The sequence below is a fragment of the Quercus robur genome, chromosome 10, assembly GCF_932294415.1.
Source record: "Quercus robur chromosome 10, dhQueRobu3.1, whole genome shotgun sequence".
Lineage (NCBI taxonomy): Eukaryota > Viridiplantae > Streptophyta > Magnoliopsida > Fagales > Fagaceae > Quercus > Quercus robur.
This window is the reverse complement of record NC_065543.1, coordinates 46785583-46807670: the sequence shown is the minus strand read 5'-3', so window position 1 is coordinate 46807670 and position 22088 is coordinate 46785583. Positions and strand designations below refer to the sequence as shown.

At 35.2% G+C, this 22088-nt stretch overlaps 1 protein-coding gene across 2 annotated transcripts in view; it reads right to left on the bottom strand.

Moving 5' to 3' along the window:
• Window positions 1-19853, bottom strand: part of LOC126703145 (uncharacterized) — a 213850-nt gene extending 193997 nt beyond the window's left edge. The window contains exons 1-2 of one of the 2 annotated variants that reach the window (XM_050402067.1): window positions 19464-19853; window positions 18874-18966 (exon numbers count right to left, since the gene is read on the bottom strand). In XM_050402067.1, the coding sequence (XP_050258024.1) occupies window positions 18874-18966; window positions 19464-19703 (333 nt within the window). In that variant the 5' untranslated portion in view covers window positions 19704-19853. Of the gene's footprint in view, window positions 1-8618; window positions 8712-18873; window positions 18967-19463 lie in introns of both variants that reach the window. The other variant, XM_050402066.1, reaches the window with a different exon arrangement.
• Between the last annotated feature and the right edge of the window lie 2235 nt (window positions 19854-22088).

Below are 22088 nucleotides of genomic sequence, written 5' to 3'. Positions count from 1 at the left end.
CGTTTTCCTTTTCCTTTCTTTAATCATTTGTCTGCAAATCCCTTTGATCTTATTCACTGTGATGTATGGGGCCCCTTTGCTAAGTCTACACATGATGGTTTTAGATATTTCCTTACCATTGTTGATGATGCCACTAGATCCACATGGGTATACCTTATGAAAACTAAATCTGAAACCAGGTCATTGTTGATTTCATTTTTCAATATGATCTTCACACAGTTTAGCACTAAAATCAAGGCCATTAGGACTGATAATGCTCATGAATTCACTCTAAAAGACTTTTATGCTAAGCATGGAATTCTGCATCAGCATTCTTGTGTAGCCACTCCACAACAAAATTCAGTTGTGGAGAGGAAACACCAACATATATTGAGCATTGCAAGGGCTTTGAAGTTTCAGTCAAATGTGCCTCTCATCTTTTGGGGTGAGTGTGTCTTAACTGCTGTGTACATTATAAATAGGCTGCCTTCTTCTACCCTTGGCAACAAAACTCCTTTTGAGAAACTATACAATACTATCCCTTCCTATGATCATCTAAAGGTCTTTGGCTGCCTTTGCTTTGCCTCTACTTTGTCTCACAATAGGTCCAAATTTGATCCTAGATCCTTACCATGTGTTTTTCTAGGTTATCCTTATGGAGTTAAAGGTTTCAAGGTCCTTGATCTGGCCACCAAGAAAATTTTTATCTCTAGGGATGTTCTTTTCCATGAAACAGTCTTTCCTTTTATCTCTTCCACATATTCTTCTTCCCCTCATTCCACCATCACCTTACCTCATATTTTTCCTTCCCTAGATCCTTATCTTGACTCCTTACCTTTTGTTGCTACTCCCACTGTTGATCCATATACCACAACAGATCCCATTACAGATTTTACATCTGCCTTTTCAAATCCTATCTCACCTTTCTCTACTTCACCTTCACCTATTCCAGACACTATCTCTTCCTCTACTTCACCTTCACCTATTCCAGACACTACCTATACCCCTTCTTTTGCTTCTGTTCCTCCTCATTCTGCAGATCCCATACCTGTTCCTATATCTCATTCTATTCCTGCTTTAGTACCTCCTTCTATTCCTGCTTCCATTCCACCCTTAAGGAAGTCTGCTAGAGTCAGTAAAGCTCCTGCTTATTTGCAAGATTTTCAATGCAGTTCTGTTGTTCATGCTAAGTTTGCTCACTCCAATTCAACCATCAAGTCTGGTTCCACCTCCTCCATGTCAGGTACTAAGTAGCCTCTCTCTGACTATATTGATACCTCTGGTCTTTCCCCTTCCTATGCCCATTTTTGCTCCCTAATAACTGCTATTTTCGAGCCAAAATCCTATTCTGAGGCTATCAAGGATCCTAAGTGGTAGAATGCTATGGCTGATGAGATTGCAGCCTTGGAATCCAACCACACTTGGTCTCTTACTTCACTCCCTTCCCACAAAAAGGCCATTGGGTGCAAATGGGTCTATAGGATCAAGTATAAGGCTGATGGTACAGTAGAGAGGTACAAGGCCAGACTTGTGGCCAAAGGGTTCACTCAGCAGGAGGGTTTGGACTTCACAGACACTTTCTCTCCTGTGGCTAAGATGACTTCAGTGAAGACTATCCTTGCTATTGCTGCTGTGAAGGGCTGGCACCTTGTTCAACTTGATGTGAACAATGCTTTCCTGCATGGTGATCTCCATGAGGAAGTTTATATGCATCTGCCTCCAGGTTTTCACAGCAAGGGGGAGTCTTTGGTGTGTAAACTTAATAAGTCTTTGTATGGACTTAAGCAGGCCTCAAGACAATGGTACTCTAAGTTCTCAGCTACCATTTTGAAATGTGGTTTTAAACAATCTAAGTCAGATTACTCTCTATTCACTAAGAAAGTTAATCAGTCCTTTATAGCTCTCTTGGTGTATGTTGATGACATCCTTATTGCCAGTAATGATGCTCATGCTATTGAAGACCTCAAGGTGTTTCTGGATCAAGAATTCAAGTTGAAAGACCTTGGAAACCTGAAATTTTTCCTTGGTCTTGAAGTGGCCAGATCAGAACAAGGCATTTGTCTATGCCAAAGGAAATACACCTTGGAGATACTTAAAGATGCTGGGATGTCAGGTTGCAAACCAAGTAAGGTTCCTATGGAACAAAATTTGAAGTTAAGCAAGTTTTGTGGAGAGTTACTGCCTGATCCTAGTGTTTACAGAAGATTGGTAGGGAGATTGTTGTATCTTACCATCACTAGACCAGACATTGCTTACTCAGTACAGAAATTAAGCCAATATATGTCCAAGCCACGCAAACCTCATCTGGATGCAGCTTATAAAGTGCTGCAGTATCTTAAAGGAACTCCTGGTCAGGGCATCCTTTTCTCATCCAAATCTGATTTACAGTTGAAGGCATACACAGATGCAGACTGGGCTTCCTGCATTGACACTAGAAGATCCACTACTGGATTTTGCATTTTCTTAGGTGATTCCCTCGTTTCATGGAAGACCAAGAAGCAATCTATAGTCTCTCGTTCATCTGCTGAAGCAGAATATAGAGCTATGGCAGTCACTACATGTGAAATAACTTGGCTTCTGGCCTTGTTAAAGGATTTGGAGATTTTTCATCCCAAACCTGCCATGCTTTTCTATGACAATCAAGCAGCCATCTACATAGGTGAGAATCCTGTGTTTCATGAAAGAACCAAGCACATAGAAATTGATTGCCACTTGGTCAGGGACAAAGTTGAAGATAAGGTCATTCGTTTGTTTTTTACTCCCACTCATTCTCAGCTAGCTGATCTCCTCACAAAAGCTCTTAGTGGCCAGCAATTGCAAGCCTTACTATCCAAGATGTGCATTGTGGATATTCATAATCCCAATTCTCATCTTGAGGGGGAGTATCAAGATTATAGCAGGCCACATCAGCAAGACAGAAAAGAAATGAAGCAAAAGAAGAGAGCAACGAAGAAATGAATTTTCTGTCTAAACGACATTAGTGTAAATATAATTGTTGTAGTTTTATAATTTCTGTACATAAGCTACTTGTAGTTTTCCATGTATTTAAGTTGAAGGAGCCACACACGTGGAATAACAGAAAGTCACACGTGCTGTAACAGATTTTGGGTGTAACTGATTTTCCAGGCCTCTGTTTTTGGTATTTAGACACAGAGCTTGTACAGATTCATCATTGAATTGAAATCAGAATTTTTCATTCTCTTTTCTCTCGTTCATTGTTTCTCTGTTTCTTCTTCAAAGTTTTTGTACTTTCTTATAGCTTAATGAATTCCGATATTTGAGGTTTAGACGTGTGTATGTTGATAGGGAGGCTCGAGTTCCCCATGACCAGACGGGTGTGCCCAGTTTCCTTTTCCCGTGGAAGACTTAAATAGGGAATGCTCCATCGCAAACCCCTTGTCAATTCATAATACTCCACTGGCAGTCTCACTGCCAACCATCCAGATAATGCAATAACCTGAAGATGGCATGCAATTCTCTGTATGAAAGAGAGAAGGAAAAATGCTGGTTAGTTCTACTCTTTATTTATCAGAAACTTTAAGTGACAGTAGGTTACTCTAATCTATCTGCCAAGGTTTGATAAGTTCTACTCTTTATGCCAATAATGTAATAAAACCCCAGCCCACAAAATCCCACTCTGAAGAGGTCAATCCCAGTTTTCCATCTTTGGAAGAATTGCCAATAGGCTCCACAAGCTTCACAGTTGGGACATTGGTTCAAGAAGTCAGAACATGGTCAAAACTCAAAAGGCTCAAAACCATCCAAAATATTTAGAGAGTTCAGTTATATATTAAATTATATGTATAAAAATCAAGGAAAATTATTCTAGATGTATTAATTTCTATCGGATCCAGAGGACGAGGGTTAATTTGTTCCACGGTATTTTTAATTATTTGACTGATTGTCAAGAGGCTACATATTAATGACCTGCTAGCTACAGTTTGATTGACTTCTGGTTCAAACCTTGGAAAATACTGGATCAGCCATAAAGAAAAAATAAGCAAATTAAATTGTACATAGGAAAGATCTTGTTTTTCCATAAATGAAATGCTTTGCAGAGACAATAAGGTGTCCCAAGAAAGTTAATAAAGCTGCACATCGACATGCTATCAGAACTTTTTTTCAGGTCATAATTATTTTTCATCATTTAAAAATTTTGTTTTGAAAGCTCACCAGTATAAATACTAGAGGTAGTTTAGACCCCAATTTTTAAATTACAGCTAGATTACTTTTAATCTACTCTAAATAATGTGAAATAAGAGTAATAAATGTGCAATCAACTGGGACTACTAATAGTGCATGCATACATAATTAACAATTAAGTAAAAAGCACAAGTAATAAGGGAAGAGAGAAGCAAACACAAGATAACACCATGATTTGCTATCGAAGAGGAAAATCAGATAACCCAGCGCAAAAACCTCTGCAGCCCACAAGCTAAATCAATCCATTAGTCAATTGGTTGGACTACAAGGATAACAAATAGACCCCCCAAACCTAGACTACCCTCTGTACTTTGACTCTCCAAGTCCTAGCTACCAACAGGTTTTACTAAGCCTTATCTTCACTAGCTTTTCGGATCCCACAATTATCACAGATTGCTTCCATCAAAGATTGGCATAAACCCAATGCTTCCCAATTTCTCCAAATCAACTCACAACACTCTGAATAGGTGTGGTTTGTGTTTGGGTTAAGAACCTCTCAAGGGATTGAAGCAAACTAAGAGAAATGTGTAGGCAATTGTTGGATTACAATCTCTAACTCTCAAATGGATTTTAGATCTTTTTCTCTGAAACTCTTCTTACAATTTCATAAGTGTGGGTAAAGAAATGAGAGAAACAAACATAAAAAGGTGGCCATGCATCTCGTGAGTCAAGTCACAAGTTGGCCAAGTTGTGAGCCACTCACGAAATGCCTTTGACACTTGAGTCGTTTGAACTTCTAACATATGCTTCTCACGTGGCCTTTTGCAAGTTGTACCAATCACGAGTCAATCGCAATATCCCCTTCTTCATAGTTCTTCACCAATTTGCACACGGAACCCATTACATTTAATCCCAAAAAAATAAAGTTAAATGATTAAATAAATTACAATCAAATTTGATACAAAATTAAAGTCAACGGCCATGAATTGAAAATCACAACTTTACATGCCTCAACTTCAAAGATTTGTAAGATTTTTCTCTACCCTTTTTATAACATCCAGCCATAGAACTAATGCCAATTTATGTTTTTTTTTTTTTTTTTTAAAAGTCGGTTTATTTACTGTTGTGTTTCTAACACGGTGTAAAAACGTCTGTATAGATTATTGTCATGCTATAACTAAATAATCAATTAATGAGATAACAATTCAAATGAAATAGATATCATACAAAAAGATTACTCTCAGACTGAGATGGAGAAGGAGATGGACTTGAAGATTCCCCAATGGAGTTAAGGCTTGCTATCGAAACCGTAAGCAGCCCAGCAGCAATAATCATCACCACAAATGAGCCAGTTGTACATCCATAAAACACATGAGATATTTTCGGCACAGAATCTGTATATTTTTTAAACCTTACATCAGTAAATAAATGAGAAAATCAAAGGGATAAGAAATGTCATTTAGAGCTTAGATGTTGGACTACAATTGAGCTGACAACAAGAGAAAAGAGTAAGAATCTTTACAGTGCATTACTTGTAGAACATTGGAAGGCTGATTTTCGTTTCCAGCAGCATCCCCAGTTACGTTGCCGGGAACACTAACAGATACAATATCTTGGTCTGCTTTTATCACTACAGTATATATGTGATTACGTACTTCTTTAAAGCTGAAAATGTTAATGATTATCATTGGAAAGGAACAAAAGTGAAAATTTGTTAAAGCGTAAATATGACATACTAATTGAAATATTATTTCCATCAAGAACCCAAATGGTGTGTAGAAAGGTCATCGTCATGGTTTCTTATTTGTGTGTGGGTGAATTATTTATGTGATGTCTTGTTCATGTAAGGGTTAATATGCACAGATACAAACGTGAAGATAACCAGAAATGACTTGCCTCTGTAATTTCCCTCCTGTGATTGATATATGTGAACGGCTAAAGCCAAATACCGGCTTCAAGAATTCTATCAACACAGGGATGTTGCGTTCTCTTGTCCAATTACAGGATGGTGTATGCAACATTAGAGCAGGCCTCAAAGATTCGGAAGGTGTTGTACTCAATGTTACAGCAGGCCTCAGAGAATCTAAAGGTCACATTTATATCTATCAGGAGGAAACACTCAACAAATAGACATTTAAATATAAAGCTTTCCTAATTGCATATAATCTTTTTTTTATACGCCTAATTGCATATATATAACTGTAGAAAAACAATTCTATCTGAAGAGTTTCTATATTCAGAGAGTTGAGTAACAGAATATTGAAACAGAATTTTGATTCCACAAACAGATTATTTATTTTCTCTTTGTAACGCTTGTAAACTATTGTCAATCATACCATATAGGAAAGTAACTGGTTCAACTGGGGAAACTGGAGTCCTGTGTCTGCTTATTATAGAGTTTGAATCAACGCTTACTGTGACTACAGCCGTGTCAGATATACATGCAGCAACCTGAAAGGAGAGAGTGAAAATGAGTAAGAAAGAAAAGGTATGAGAAATATAGATCCTAGAGATATAAATGAGCCATTCCAAAAGCCGTGTCAGAATTTTTTGAAGATAATTTATTTTCCGAATACAATTAATGGCTACAATGTTTATAAGTGACCCAATTCAAGATGATGTTGTGCATTACATATTATACAAAATATAAATGAGCCATTCCAAATTCATAGGACAACTAAACAGGCTCCTAACCTATGAACTAACTTTTATTCTCATGGCTAAAAAAATAAAATAAGATTGTGAGAACAATCTGACCTTAAATTCAAATCTGCTAGGCCCTTCATATTTTTTAGTGTCAACCAGAGGAAGAAGTGAGCCCTGACTCATTTGGAGAGAATATAAAATTTCTGCTTTGAGAGAATTTTTAATTTCTTCAGATGTGTTGAGAATAGGCTCTGGAAAGGTTAAACAGATCTTTAGTTTAGTACAGTTATTAGTTGCTCGTATCAGTCTAGTTTCACCATGAAGTTGAAGTTGCCTTTCGGGAACGTGAGTAGTAAAGTTGATACTTCGTCTATCTGTAGAATTAATGAACAGAGCATGTAAAGAACACATTGACAACAACAGCAATCAACCAATCAATCAAATCAGACAAGGACAGTTACATAAACAGTCCAGATTATTCAATTTAAATATGATACAAATTGCCAATAAGTAAAGCTCAAGGAATTAGGTAGATAAAAACAAGAATAGCAATGAAAGGACATTTCACTTATAACTCTTCCTGAAAATAATGATACATATTGCCTATTGGGAAAAAAAAAAAAAAAAAAAAAAATCCTATGGCAATAAAAACCAGACTCACCGAAATGCAGAGTGAAATTAGAATTCTTGTTTCTTTCAAATTTGTTCACTGCACTGTCAGTACAAAAATTCTTATCCATTACCAAAATCACTCGCCCAGACTGAGCAGTGGATGATAAACCCACCAGGATAGAATATTGGAGGTTTGGCTGTAGAGTTTTGAGCGAGTTTGGTATAACTTGGCCAGCACCATCGACCAAAAGCTGTAAAGAGTTTTCCAAAAGTGATGAAAATGTTAGAATTCGGTTTATTATTCAGTCTAGACAACATAACTAGTTTGAGAACCTAGATTATGGAATTCAATTTACACATCTACCTAATTAACATGGTGGACAGTTCCATATGAGGAATTTCAAGACATTTTTCAGTTATTCAACTTAAGCCATTCTTCAATAATAGAAAGGTTGAGAACAAATTAACTACAAAACCACAATTCTGAAGCACCATAATAAATTAATAATGCAATAACCAAAGAGAGAACATAAAATCAATTTAGAGGATTTTTTTTTTTTTTTTTGTTTTTTTTTTTGTTTTTGTTTTTGTTTTTGTTAGCCACCTACTCACATTGCATTTCACAGACGAACATACAAAACCTCCACCAGTACAGGGTTCACTGAAAGATATATTTATAAGGGCATTCAGAGCATTTGTGAAAGGTGTTGAGGCTGAGATATATGCCGTTGGCGGGACAGTATCTGCAAAATTAAGGTATATAATATAAATCAGCTATGGGTAAAGACAAAATACAAGTCAACATGATTGCCACAAAATCTAAATTGGATTGTTAACATCATAGACTCAGTTTGGTTTCATCAGGCTTGATAAAGTGTCAAACTAACCTTCAATGTGGGGGTGTGTTTAAGTCTTCAAGAATAAGAATAGTTAGGTAAAATTTATGCATTTCATAGAAATTTGAAAATTGAGTAGATGGGTTTTGTAGAGCCCATTCTCAGAAAAATGAACACCTTAGAAATTGGGTACTAAAGAACACAATATAAGCTCATGGGAGGCAAAACATTTCCTCATATACATAGCTGTTGAAGACTTTCAAGCAAGAAGGTCTTATTTGAAGTTGAGTGGTAATTGAAGAAAATATAATAGCAATTAGAAAAAGAATAAAAGGAAGGTTCTTAACCAACAGTCCAGTTATAGCTACTGCAGCCAACTCCTTGAGTCCCGTTGGGGCAAACCTCAAATTTATGATTTCCATCCTGCAAGCCTTCACACAAAACCGTCCCATTTTCACATTGAGAAGCATTAATGCGGCCAAAGCCATCATCCAACTGCACCAACAAGTTTATTAACATATTATTTTGTGGAACAAGCCAAAGTTTTCCCAATAAATGAAACCATGATGCAGCTTCTTCACTTCCCACTTACCATTGAGTTGGAAAGAAAAACGCATTCACAAAGCAAAAAAAAAAAAATTCCAATAATTTAGCTTGGCACGAGGATGAATATGAGTAATCATTCATTATAATAATCTTATCAACTAAAGAAAAATACAAAAATATGTACATATGAATAAACTGAATTCCAAATGGTTTTCTTGATTAATCTAAACTCTAAAAGAATATTCAAGCTCATTAAATCCTTATAGAATGGAAAGACGTGCTAATTACTTTTTTAGATCAACCAACTCCCTTACGTTAACTTAAGATCCATGAAACATATAAACTAATGAGGGAGAGAGAGAGAGCAAGTTATATCTTTTCTAACATCAATGATTAAGCAAGACCTTTGTGAATACATTTTTTATAGAAAATTTTTAAAAATATTTTTTATTCTTCATTGATTTCATTTTTCAGTTATAAGCAATCAAAAGTAGAATTCTAAAAAACACAAACATTCATCAACCTAAGGTTGAAATGCAAGGAAAAAAAAAATCCAACAAAAAGTGAAAAAAAAAAATTTTGAGAGAGAGAGAGAGCCTTTTTTGTATAGGAAAAATATGCATAGAATGAAGAGATCGAGTGGCAAATTTATAATAAGATGATGAAAAAAAAAAAAAGAGCCAAAATAAGGAAGATAAAAGGGCAAAATAATATTTAAATTTAAAACCGCCTAAAATGAATTTGTAAAGTCAATATATTTATATAGTTAATATTGTAAAAAAAATTAAATTTAAAAAATAAATATGAAAAAGACTAATGATGTGGCAGATGAGGTGGCTCAACAGGAATGTAGCAACAATAATTGCTACTCTTCAGCTTAGATATATATATAGATATATAGATTATTGAAACATTCTCTCTCCTCTCTCTTTTGTTATGACCACCTTGGGCATTAGCTGCACCTTTTTTTTTTTCCCATGTGGGGATCTGGATATGGTGAGGAAAAGAGAGAAACATGAAAAGTAAATGTCAAAGAAATTTTATGGTTAAGGGGTTACCAGGACCTCCTAACAAGCATATATAAGTTTGATTTTTCTCCCAAACATTCTGATAATCCAATATTATGTTCATTGGCTTTTATAGAAGCCTTACACGCATGCTTATCGAATAACAACTTATTAAGCAACTAAGATAACACCTAATAAATCAAATAACAATTCTAATAGGTCACATTGTTGGCTGCCATCTTCAAATTATCTCAGGCAATCCCTAAACAGTTTGTAACAGCCTTTACTAGTTGGTTTAACTAAGATTTTTCTGGCACAGTAGTTTCTGAGTTCCTGTTCTTGTTCCTGTTCCTGTTCTTAGGGTTCTTGTTCCTTCTCCTAGAGTTCCTGTTCCTTTCAGTTGCATTAGTATCTTCATCCCCTTGGCCACCAGTGTCATTAGTCGGCTCTTCACCTCCTTGGCCACCAATGTCATTAGGCTCATTATCCCCAAAAAAATCTAGCTTTTCCAAAGAATCCTGTGAGATGAAAAATAGAAGAATTCCAAATGAAGCTATCCTCAAACCAGTTCGAAAACGCTTTTCAGCTGTGTCTAGGCGCTTTATCTGTCTGCGTAAAGCATACAATTCATTCACAATTTGTGGTAAAAATCCCATCAGGAAAAGTACAAGCATGGACACTCCAACTATATTCTCTTGCTTGGGTGACAATTCCTTGTCCACGAGAACCAAAAAGAGAGCAAATAAACATACTTCACTGGCAACTGAGATTATCTCAACCAATTGAACTCGTCTCTTAATAAATGACTTTTCGAGAACAAGGAAGAAGAGCTGCAAAGAAGTGATGCATAACAAGATTATAACGGGAATCGTAGAAGACCAAGTATTCTTATAGGCACCTCCCATTGCCCCTAGCAAAACGCGTCTCACGGACTCAATCAATGTGTAGTATATTCTGAGTTGCATAAATAGATTTTGGATAGAAGATGCTTTTGCATGTGTAGGAACACTACCCCCAGAAACCTCTACCTCTTCATTTTTGTCACCACGGGAAATGATCTGATAATCACCATGTGTATGAGCACTTGTGCTGGATGTCAATGGGACTGCCGGAGTTGCTACGGTATTTGATCTTGTCGAGGGAATATGACTCGACCTAGTTGAACGGGACATACTTTGTGCTGAACTCGGTGGAGCCAAGTTAGTGCCGCCAGAACCCTCTCCAACTTCGTCATCAGGGGCAGTGATAGAGAGAATGGGGCCTCTTAAATCTTCGAATAGAGGCACTAGCATGGTTAGGCAATCAAAGTTTTGTTTCCTGTTCAATGTCCACTGGCCTTCATTACCAGGACCCAAAGTTACTTGGGCTATTCTGGGATTTCCACGTCCTGCTTGAATCATTTGATTATCTTCTTTGTATAGAACTCGCTTTGCAAATGTAATACCGGTAGAAAGGAACCAGAGCAAGTTCAGCAGTAGAAAAGACACAGCAACCAGAATCAAAGTGCCAACTACAATCCCTGATGTCGTTCCTCCTTAATTTACAAAAGTGAGAAAAGATTAGGCCATGTAGTTATGTAGTTCTTGAAGTTTTAGCATTAAACCAATGATAAAGAGCATGTAAATGTGCAGAAAATGTGAATTTGGTTCTAGATACACATTTGCATAACTCTGATATGATGCAGTCAGATAACTATGCCTATGAATGTTGTCATGCACGGAGAAGTGATTTGAGTTAACGTGCAAACAGTGTGAAACATTAGCTGTATTGCAATTCTTAAATATGTGAGTAGATGGGAATTTAGATCAATTATGTTGCCATCCAATATGATAATTATTAAGTCCATAAGACATATCTGAACAGGACAAGAACATGGCCACAATTCCATCACATATTTGGAAAGTAGTGTAGAAAAAATTACTCGATAAGAAAGTAATAAAAAGAAAAACATAGCTCATTCTATGGCATATCATAATGAGAAATAGGAAATTCCTTAATTAATGAATTCAATATAAGTAATGAGTTTAAAGAAGCTAACATGGGGTTTGCAATTAGTAAAACAAAATCCGGCAGCATAATTATCTTTTGAAACTCAAAGTTTTCATGATAAATGCATATTTAAGGATTCATATGTTGGGGAAGGAAAAAAGCTTTCAAGTTACCTCTAATTAGAGCAGCAGAGGCCTCACAAATACTAGGCACTGCAAGATTAACAAGGAATATTTCAAATCTTGGGAATGCGAGTACTCCATAACCCCTCTGCCTTTGCTTCTTGAATTTTAGGATGGCAAGGAGTAAAGCATGCAGTAGTATTAAAGTGCCGCCAATTATGGCTAACCAAAACATGGTTCTACTAAAATCCTCCCACCTACACGAGACAAAATCTAGTAAGATATTACACTAAAAAATAAATGAGTATGTTTATGGCACTTCAAAATCCAAATGATGAATTCTCGAATTAAACAAAAATGAATAATAGGGAATTAAGTATCAAGTTTGTCCTTTTGGTTTGATCAATAATTTGAAATAATTCAAAGCATGAATGGTTTTAATTTTTCATAGAACCTACACAAAATTCTACCTCTAAATAACTAGCATAACAAATGGTCCATTCCCATAATTATTTAATTTCCATTCAATAGTTCTTTTAAAATTGACAAAATATTCCTTTATCACTTTCATAGTTTTTCTAATTTATATTAAATATTTTTTGAGCAAAAAAAAAAATCTGAATTGAATATTTCCTTTTTTTACTATGTCTCTAAAATCCATATGCAAGTGCATGTAATAGATAGAAATAAGAGGCCTCATAACTTACCCGTTTGAAACAGGGTCTGGTCCACTATTCTGCAGGTGTACAATGCATTCTATCACAAATTTTATTCATTGTATGATTAAAGAAGTCAAAAGAAAATCACAAAAAAAAAGTAGAAGTTTCAAACCTGAACGAGTTGTTTATATTCATCTGCATTCAAAAACTTGGATTTGAGAATAGCCTTATGGTGCACACTCGAGAAAATTCCTGAATCATGAATTTTAGACCTAATGGGATGTGAGTTGGCAGGAGCACTTGAGTGAGTGCGCCCAGTTTCCCAGGGAAGCCTGAAGTAGGGAATGCTCCATTTCATACCCCTTGAAAATTCATAATACTCCACTGGTAGTGGTACTACCAACCATCTAGATAATGCAAAAACCTGAATATGGCCTACCATTCTCTGTATGAAAGAGAAAAGGAAAAATGCTAGTTAGTTCTACAAGAATGATGCAGTTCATAAGGTTTGATTAGTTATTTTTATAGGATACTTAAATGATAGTATGTTACACTAATCTACCCACCAAAAACCATATATAAGGTTTGGTGAAGTCTTCCTCTCTCTCTCTCTCTCTCTCTCTCTCTCTCTCTCTCATCCAAATTGCCAATATTAGAATAACATGGTCAAAAGCCTCAAAACAATGAAAATATTAAGAGAGCTGAATTATATATTAAACTAGTAAGTTACCCGTGCAATGCATGGATAATGTTGTAATGTTTTATATAAGATGGTTTTAGAAAATGCTATATATGTATTATAGCGTAATTGTTATAGAGCTTTATTAGAAATGAGTTCATCATAGAAAGCAGCAATTATAAATTGTACACACAGATCCATTATAATTATTCAATTGAAGTAATAAGAAGGGGAAAAAAAAACACTTTAGAGGAATATTATAGAATAAAAGTTGATATATAATGTATCTTTCTCTTTCTCCTTAATTCTAAAAAATATATATATCCCAAACACTCACAGTTAATCACATCATTTACAAAACCCACAAATCCATAACGTTCAACCTTTACATCAAAATCGTAATTGCCGTTGTCATTCAATATAAAATGCAAGCCCCCATTCCTTGGTTGTAACCAACTCATATGGGTTAGAATTAGATGAGACAACAATGTTAGAGAAAGGTAGGTATTGTCGAAAGATTAAAGGTAAATAACATCATTTTTGGTTTGTGTGTATTTGACATGGGATGGCATGAAGGGCCATGGGTAGATATATAAAGGTGTAAAAGTGCAAGAGGTGAACATGGTGAATTAAAATGCAAAGAGTATTGTGTGTATGTGTGAGGAACAAAAAGTCTTGAAACATTGAACCAAATGATACAAAGAATATTTATTTTTTAATTAGAAAAGTCTTGAAACATTGAACTAAATGAAAAAAAAAAAGTCAATATTTAATTTGTTCTTGTCTTTGATTTGGCACTTGAATATTTCAATTCTCTTTGCATAGAATGCGTCACTTGGCAAAACCTCATGTTTTCTCACGTGAGGGCTCTGCTTTTATATATATCTAGATATATATATATATATATATATATATTGATATTAATTGATTTTATGTATAAAATATCAAGGAAAGTTATTTTTACAAGAGGAAAGGGGTCACTTTGTTCCACAATATTTCTAATTATTTTTCTTGATTGTCAAAAGGCTACATATAATCATGGTATAACTAAATAATCAATTAATGAGATAACAGTTCAAATGAGTTAAATTCCTAGCTCCAGTAGTGAAGGGCCATGGGTAGATATATAAAGGGGTAGAAGTGCAAGAGGTGAACATGGTGAATTAAAATGCAAAGAGTATTGTGTGTATGTGTGAGGAACAAAAGGTTTTGAAACATTGAACCAAATGATACAAAGAATATTTATTTGTTAATTAGAAAAGTCTTGAAACATCAAACTAAATGAAACAAAAAGTTAATAATTAATTTGTTCTTGTCTCTGATGTGGTATTTGAATATTTCAATTCTCTTTGCATAGAATGTGTCACTTGGCAAAACCTCATGTTTTTTCACATGAGGACTCTACTTTTATACATATGTATATATATTGATTTTATGTATAAAATATCAAGGAAAATTATTTTTACAGGAGGAAAAGGGTCAATTTGTTCCACAGTATTTCTAATTATTTTTCTTGATTGTCAAAAGGCTACATATAATCATGGTATAAATAAATAATCAATTAATGAAATAACAGTTCAAATGAGTTAGATATCATACAAAAAGATTACTCGCAGGATCAGGAAGAGAAGAAAATGGTGGAGAAAATGTCCCGATAGAGGAAAGGCTTGCAATTGAAGCCGTAAGCAGCCCGGCAGCAATAGATGTCGCCACAAATGAAGTAGTTGCAAATACTAAAATTACAGTAGATATTTTGGGCACAGAATCTGTATATATATGTTTAACCTTACATCAGTAAATAAATAAGAAAATTAAAGAGCTTAAAAGTGTCATCTATGGAGTTGTTGGACTACAATTGAGCTGACAACAAGGATAAGAGTGAGAACCCTTACATGGCCTTACTAGTAGAATTTTGGAAGCTTGATTTTTGTTTCCAGCAACATCGTGAGTTACATTTTCAGGAACACTGACAGATACAATTTCGTGGTCATGGAATGCTCTTATCACTACAGCATATTTTCTTTTACTTTCTTCTCCTTCAAAGCTGAAAATGGTAATAACTATCATTGGAAAGGAACAAAAATGAAAAGATGTCAAGAGTAAATATGTCATACTTATTGAAATGGTATTTCCATCAAGAACCCAAATGGTATGTAAAAAGGTCATCATCATGGTTTCTCAATTGTGTGTGGGTTCATTGTGTATGTGATGTATGTGTTCATGTACTGGTTAATATATATAGACACAAAGGTAACCAGAAATGACTTGCCTCACTAATTCCCCTCCTGTGATTGATATTTTAGAATGGTCGAAGTCAACTACAGGCTTCATGAATTTTATCCACACAGAGATGTTGTGTTCTCTTGTCCTCATGTGGTACAGAGTAGTCAAATTTACATCAGGCCCCAGAGAAGGGGGTGTACTTAACCTTATATCAGGCATCAGAGAATCTGAAGGTGTAATCAACATTACAGTAGGCCTCAAAGAATCTGAAGGTCACAATTATATCTATCAGGAGGAAACACCCAACAAATACACATTTAAATATAAAGCTTTCCTAATTGCATATAATCTCTTTTTTTTTTCTTTTCTTTTCTTTCTTTTTTTGATACACCTTAAGCTTTCCACAAACAAATGATTTATTTTCTCCTTGTAACACTTGTAAACTATTGTCAATCGTACCAAATAGGAAAGTAATAAGATCAGCTTGGGAGACTGGAATCCCTTGTCTGTTTATTATAGAGTTTTCATCAATTCTTATTGTGACTATAGCCATGCCAGATATACATCCAGCAACCTGAAAGTAGCGAGTGAAAATTAATAAGCAAGAAAAGGTATGAGAAAAATAGGTCCTAGAGATATAAATAGCTATAAATGTTCTCTCACACACACATAATGTACACTTTGTACACACTACGTCCACAATTTCAAATGCAATATTCATATTTTTTAAGGAAGTCCACATTTCAAACATGAAGCTTGTAGTGTGTATATATGATGTACAATAATGACTATGTGACAATGAATACCCTCTTGCATTTTATATTAGGGGAAAGTTGAAGATGTGCAACCATGTAAATATTTTGAAAATGATTTAACTTTCCCAATACAATTAATGGCTCCAATGTTTCCAAGTGACCCCATTCAAGATGATGATGTGCATTACATATTATAAAATAAATAAATAAATAAATGAGCCATTCCAAATTCATAGGACAGCTAAACAGGCTCCTAACCTATGAACCAACTTCTATTCTCATTGCTGAAAAATAAAATAAGTTAGTTAGAACCATCTGACCATAAATTCAAATCTGCGATGCCCAGGATCATCTTTACTGACATTCAGAGGAAGAAGCTTGCCCCGACTCATTGGGAGAGAATATAAAATTTTCGGTTCAAGAGATTTTAAAATTTCTGCAGATGAGTTGAGAACTGGCACTAGAAAGGTCAAACAGATCCTTAGTTTAACACAATTATTAGTTGCTCGCACCAGTCTAGTTTCACCTTTAACGTCAAGTTGCCTTTCGGGAACATGAGTAGTTAAGTTGACAACCATACTTCGTCTATCTGTAGAATTAATGAACAGAGCATGTAAAGAACACATACTGACAACAGCAGCAGCAGCAACAACAACAACAACAACAACAACAATAATCAATCAAATTAGACAAGGTCAGCTACACAAACAGTCCAAATTATTCATTTTAATATGATAAAAATTGCCAAAATCAATTAGATAAAAACAAGAATAGATATGAAAGGACATGTCACTTATAACTCTTCCTGAAATAAAAACTACTCACCGAAATGCAGAGTGAAATTAGAATTCTTGTTTCTTTCAAATTTGTTCCCTGCACTGTCAGTACAAAAATTCTTATCCATTACCAAAATCACTCGCCCATACTGAGCAGTGGATGATAAATTCACAAGGACAGAATATTGGAGGTTTGGCTGTAGAGTTTTGAGCGAGGTTGGTATAACGTTGCCATCACCGTAGACCAAAAGCTGTAAAGAGTTTTCCAAAAGTGATGAAAATGTTAAAATTCGGTTTATTATTTAGTCTAGACAGCATAACTAGTCAGAGAACCTAGAGTATGGAATTCAATTTACACATCTACACAATTAACATGGTGGACAGTTCCATATGAGGAATTTCAACACATTTGCCAGTGATTCAAAAATTTTAAAAAGATAATTATATCATACATTGATAAGTGTTTCAAGCAGTGTTATTATAAAATATTTTTATTTAAAAGATTTGATAATAAATCCTTGACTAGGGAGATAATCCACCATTATTGCTTGTTGTATGTGGACTCCATTACACTAGAGAGAACTCCATTTTATCTTTCTCAAATCAACCAAAGCCATACTTCAATAATAGAAAGGTTGAGACAAATCAACCAAAAAACCACAAAAGACTAGGATAATGCAAGAATCAAAGAGAGAACATAAAATCAATTTAAAGGCTTTTTTACGTGTTTGTTAGCCACCTACTCACATTGCAAGCATTCACAGACGAACATACAAAACTTGGTCCACCAGTACAGGGCTCACTGAAAGATATATTTATAGAGACATTCAGAGCATTTGTGAAATCAGTTGACGCGGTGATATTTGCCGTTGGCGGGACTGTATCTGCAAAGTTAAGGTATAATATGAATCAGCTAAGTGTACAGACAAAATATCAGCTAGAATGCACGGACGCGGCTGGGAGGGCGCCGCACCAGAGTCCGACGCGGCGCGACGCGGGACGCGGCGTCCGACGCGGTAGACCGCGCGTCGGTGCCGTGTCTGCTTTTTTTTTTTTTTTTTTTTTCTCAGATTCGCGCCGACTCGGCTCGATTCGCGCCAACTCGGCTCGATTCGCGCCGATGCGGCTCGATTCGGGCCGAATCGGCTTCGATTCGCGCCGAACCGGCCTGTTTCTGCCGATTTCGGCCTGTTTCGACCATATCGGTACATATCGGCCGGCGACCGATACGGCCGATACGGCCGAAACAGGCCGAAATCGGCCTTGAAACTCGCCGGAGAGGCCGAATTTCAGACCTCAGGTGCGTTTCTTGCCTTATTCTTTCTTTGTTTTGTGAATCAAGTATATTAATGTGTTTTTTAAGAATATTTTAATAGTAAAAATATATAAAAAATATAAATAAAAATATTTTTAATCATTTTTTATTCGCCGAATCCCGCCGCACCCGCACCCTATTTTTTCAAAAATTGCCGAGTCCCGCACCCGCACCCGCACCCGCACCCGAGTCTCGAAACGCACCCGTGCTTCATAGAATATCAGTCAGCATGAATGCAAGAAAAGCTAAACTGGATTGTTACATCATAAAGCTAAGTGTTCAATGTGGGGCGTGTTTAAGTCTTCAGAATGAAAATAGAAAGGTAAAATATATGCAGTTCATACAAAATTTAAAATTGAGTAGATGGGTTTTGTTAAATTAGAAATTGGGTACTAAAGAAGAACACAATATAAGCGCATGGGATGGGAAACATTTCTTCATAGACAACTGTCGAAGACTTTCAAGCAAGAAGGTCTTATTTGAAGAAAATATAATAGCAATTAGAAAAAGAATAAAAGGAAGATTCTTAACCAACAGTCCAGTTATAGCTACTGCAGCCAACTCCTTGAGTCCCGTTGGGGCAAACCTCAAATTTATGATTTCCATCCTGCAAGCCTTCACACAAAACCGTCCCATTTTCACATTGAGAAGCATTAATGCGGCCAAAGCCATCATCCAACTGCACCAACAAGTTTATTAACATATTATTTTGTGGAACAAGCCAAAGTTTTCCCAATAAATGAAACCAATAAATGAAACTATGATGCAGCTTCTTCACTTCCCACTTACCATTGAGTTGGAAAGAAAAACGCATTCACAAAGCAAAAAAAAAAAAAAAAATTCCAATAATTTAGCTTGGCACGAGGATGAATATGAGTAATCATTCATTATAACAATCTTATCAACTAAAGAAAAATACAAAAATATGTACATATGAATAAACTGAATTCCAAATGGTTTTCTTGATTAATCTAAACTCTAAAAGAATATTCAAGCTCATTAAATCCTTATAGAATGGAAAGACGTGCTAATTACTTTTTTGGATCAACCAACTCCCTTACGTTAACTTAAGATCCATGAAACATATAAACTAATGAGGGAGAAAGAGAGAGAGCAGAGTTCCCAAGACAAAAGCCAAGTAAAACTAACTCAAACTATTACTAGAGTTTAACGTACCTTGCAAGTGACATTACAATTGGTGCAAGCGCCACTCCCACCCACAAGAACTTCAAAGACGAATTTGGTTGAGTTGAGATTTGAGAATGCATGGGGAGTCTCCAAGAACTTCACAGTGAGCTCTGAGGCATCACAGAGTGCTATGAAACTCAAAAGAGAAAAAACTGAGCAAAGTAAAACCACCAATGGAAGCTTGAGCAAGCCCATTTTAGAGTAAACCACAATTGAAGTCTGAGACATGTGAAGGCCAACAATTTATAACCAAATGAAACACATTTGTGGGACTTGTGAAAACAAATTTGAACAGTGAGAGCAGGACATTGTATGGAAACAGTGTTGTAGTCTTGTAGATGAGATTAGTTGGATAGAAAATAGATTATACAATGACTAGCAGAGTGAATGGTTGACAAAAAAAAAAAACCAAGGAAAACGCAATACTAAAACACTAAAACATGTACGCAGGATTCCTTTGGATTGAGTTTATTATTGCACGCAGGATTCCTTTGAATTGAGCTTATTGTTGCTGAAACTGAAAACTGAAAATTGAAAACTGAAAACTGAAAATACTGTAGTAAAATAATTTTTAAATATATGAATAATATCGTGGAACCTATTTTTAATACGTAAACAGTATATAAACAGTAAATTCATGTGAGAGTACTGTTTATGTGCAGAGAAAAAAGAAAAAAAAAAAAGAAGGCGCAAAACGTAAACGCAGAAAACGCCACAGGCACAGTTTGCTCAATCCAAACGCTCACCTTGGAATCCAAACGCCCTCTATACTCACTCATTCATTTAAAGGTTTTTTTTAATATACTTGATTGATAAGACAAGGGCAATACGCTGAATTTGCTCTTACACATGCACTATTTGCTCACACCCCACAACACTGATGCCACTGCACAGTGATAATGCACGCTGCACAAAGCTTGATCCTTGATACTTGACAAAATGACAAGACTTAGCGCGCACAGGCACAGTTCAGTTGTTGAGTATATAATATTTTCTAATCTAAAAAAGTGAAAAACAATTTTAAGCCCCACCAACACAGCTACAAACTCTAATCCACCCACATGGGCCACCCGCCACACGGCCCACACCCAATGTATACCCAGTCAAATTAATATATATATATATATATTTTATGCAAGTCTTTACTTTATCAATTATTGTTAGTTATTATATCAATTAATAATTTAATATACATTATAATGTCACAACCCCCTTTTATTCTGCACGTTTCTAGCCCAGAAAATTAATAGTAAAGCTCTGAGTGTTTTTTTTTTTTTACAGACCACCTTTTTTTTTTAATTTGATAGAAGAAACATTTCCACGCGCATGCCACTGACAGCATCCAATCACAGTAGAGCCATGTTTTCTTTATGAGTTGTGTTAGGATCATCAAAAATTACATAATTTTGTACCATAAATCGTCACATAGTAAGTTATGATTGATAAAAAATTATTACAATTCACCACATGGTAAGTTATAGTACAAAATTGTGTCATTTTCTACTATACCTGTATTTTCCTTTCTTTATTCACTGGAAAAATTATTAAGTCCGGACTAAAACGCCAGCCTACTGACATCATCATACTGACGTCATTAGATATCAGTTCAATACAATAGAAAGACAACAAGAAGTTACGGAGTAGATAAAAATACTGACTGTCCAGATCAGCAATAACACCTAATTGAGATAAGGGGTATTGCAGTTGTCAGTTGATGTCAATACCGCTTAATTGTTGAAATTGAAAGTAGAAAAAAAAAAAAAAAAAACAAATTTCAATCTTCAACATTGAATGAAAAAAAGTTTTTTGAAAGATTAAAAAAATAAAGATTAAAAAATGAAAATGTGAAAAGAAAAATGATGTGAGCAAGGGAGTCAATACAGTACCAATTTGGCCAGCAATACGATATATTTTCGATACCGGACAATACCGGTGTAACATTTCGGATTTACCGCTATTTTTTATATTTATATATATATATATATATATATATATGTGTGTGTATATGTATGTGTGTGTATATATTATAATAAATATAAAAGTTTACCCCGAAAATATTTTCTCAATTCAGAACTAATTATTTATGGCTTTAGACTTTAGTATCAATTAAAAGAAAAAGAAAAAAATGCAATATAAAAAATAGAAAGCTTAAAAGTTACCATTGCATACTAAGAAAATAAATAATACAAATAAGTTACCATTCTGTCCTAACAAAATTTCAAAAATTACAAAACTTTAAAAATAAAAAAATAAAATAAAAAAACCTTTTTCTGTACTGGCTGGTACGCCTGATACCAGTCGGTATTACCCAAAATTAGCTAGTATGGCCGGTACATGACCGGTACAGCCAGTATTTAAACCGGTATGAAACATTGATATTTTGATACCGATATACATACCGATACGGTACATACTAACCGGTACGGCCGATATCGGTACGGCCGATATCGGTACAACCGATACCGGTACGGTATTGAGTAGCTTGGATGTGAGAGGAAAGAGAGAGGATCTCAATCCAAAAAGTAGCAGCCTAGCCAGCTGTTCTCAAATACTTTTGTTACCCACTGGAATTTAAAATTATAAAAATAAAGTAAAAAATGTAAGCTTTAGGAT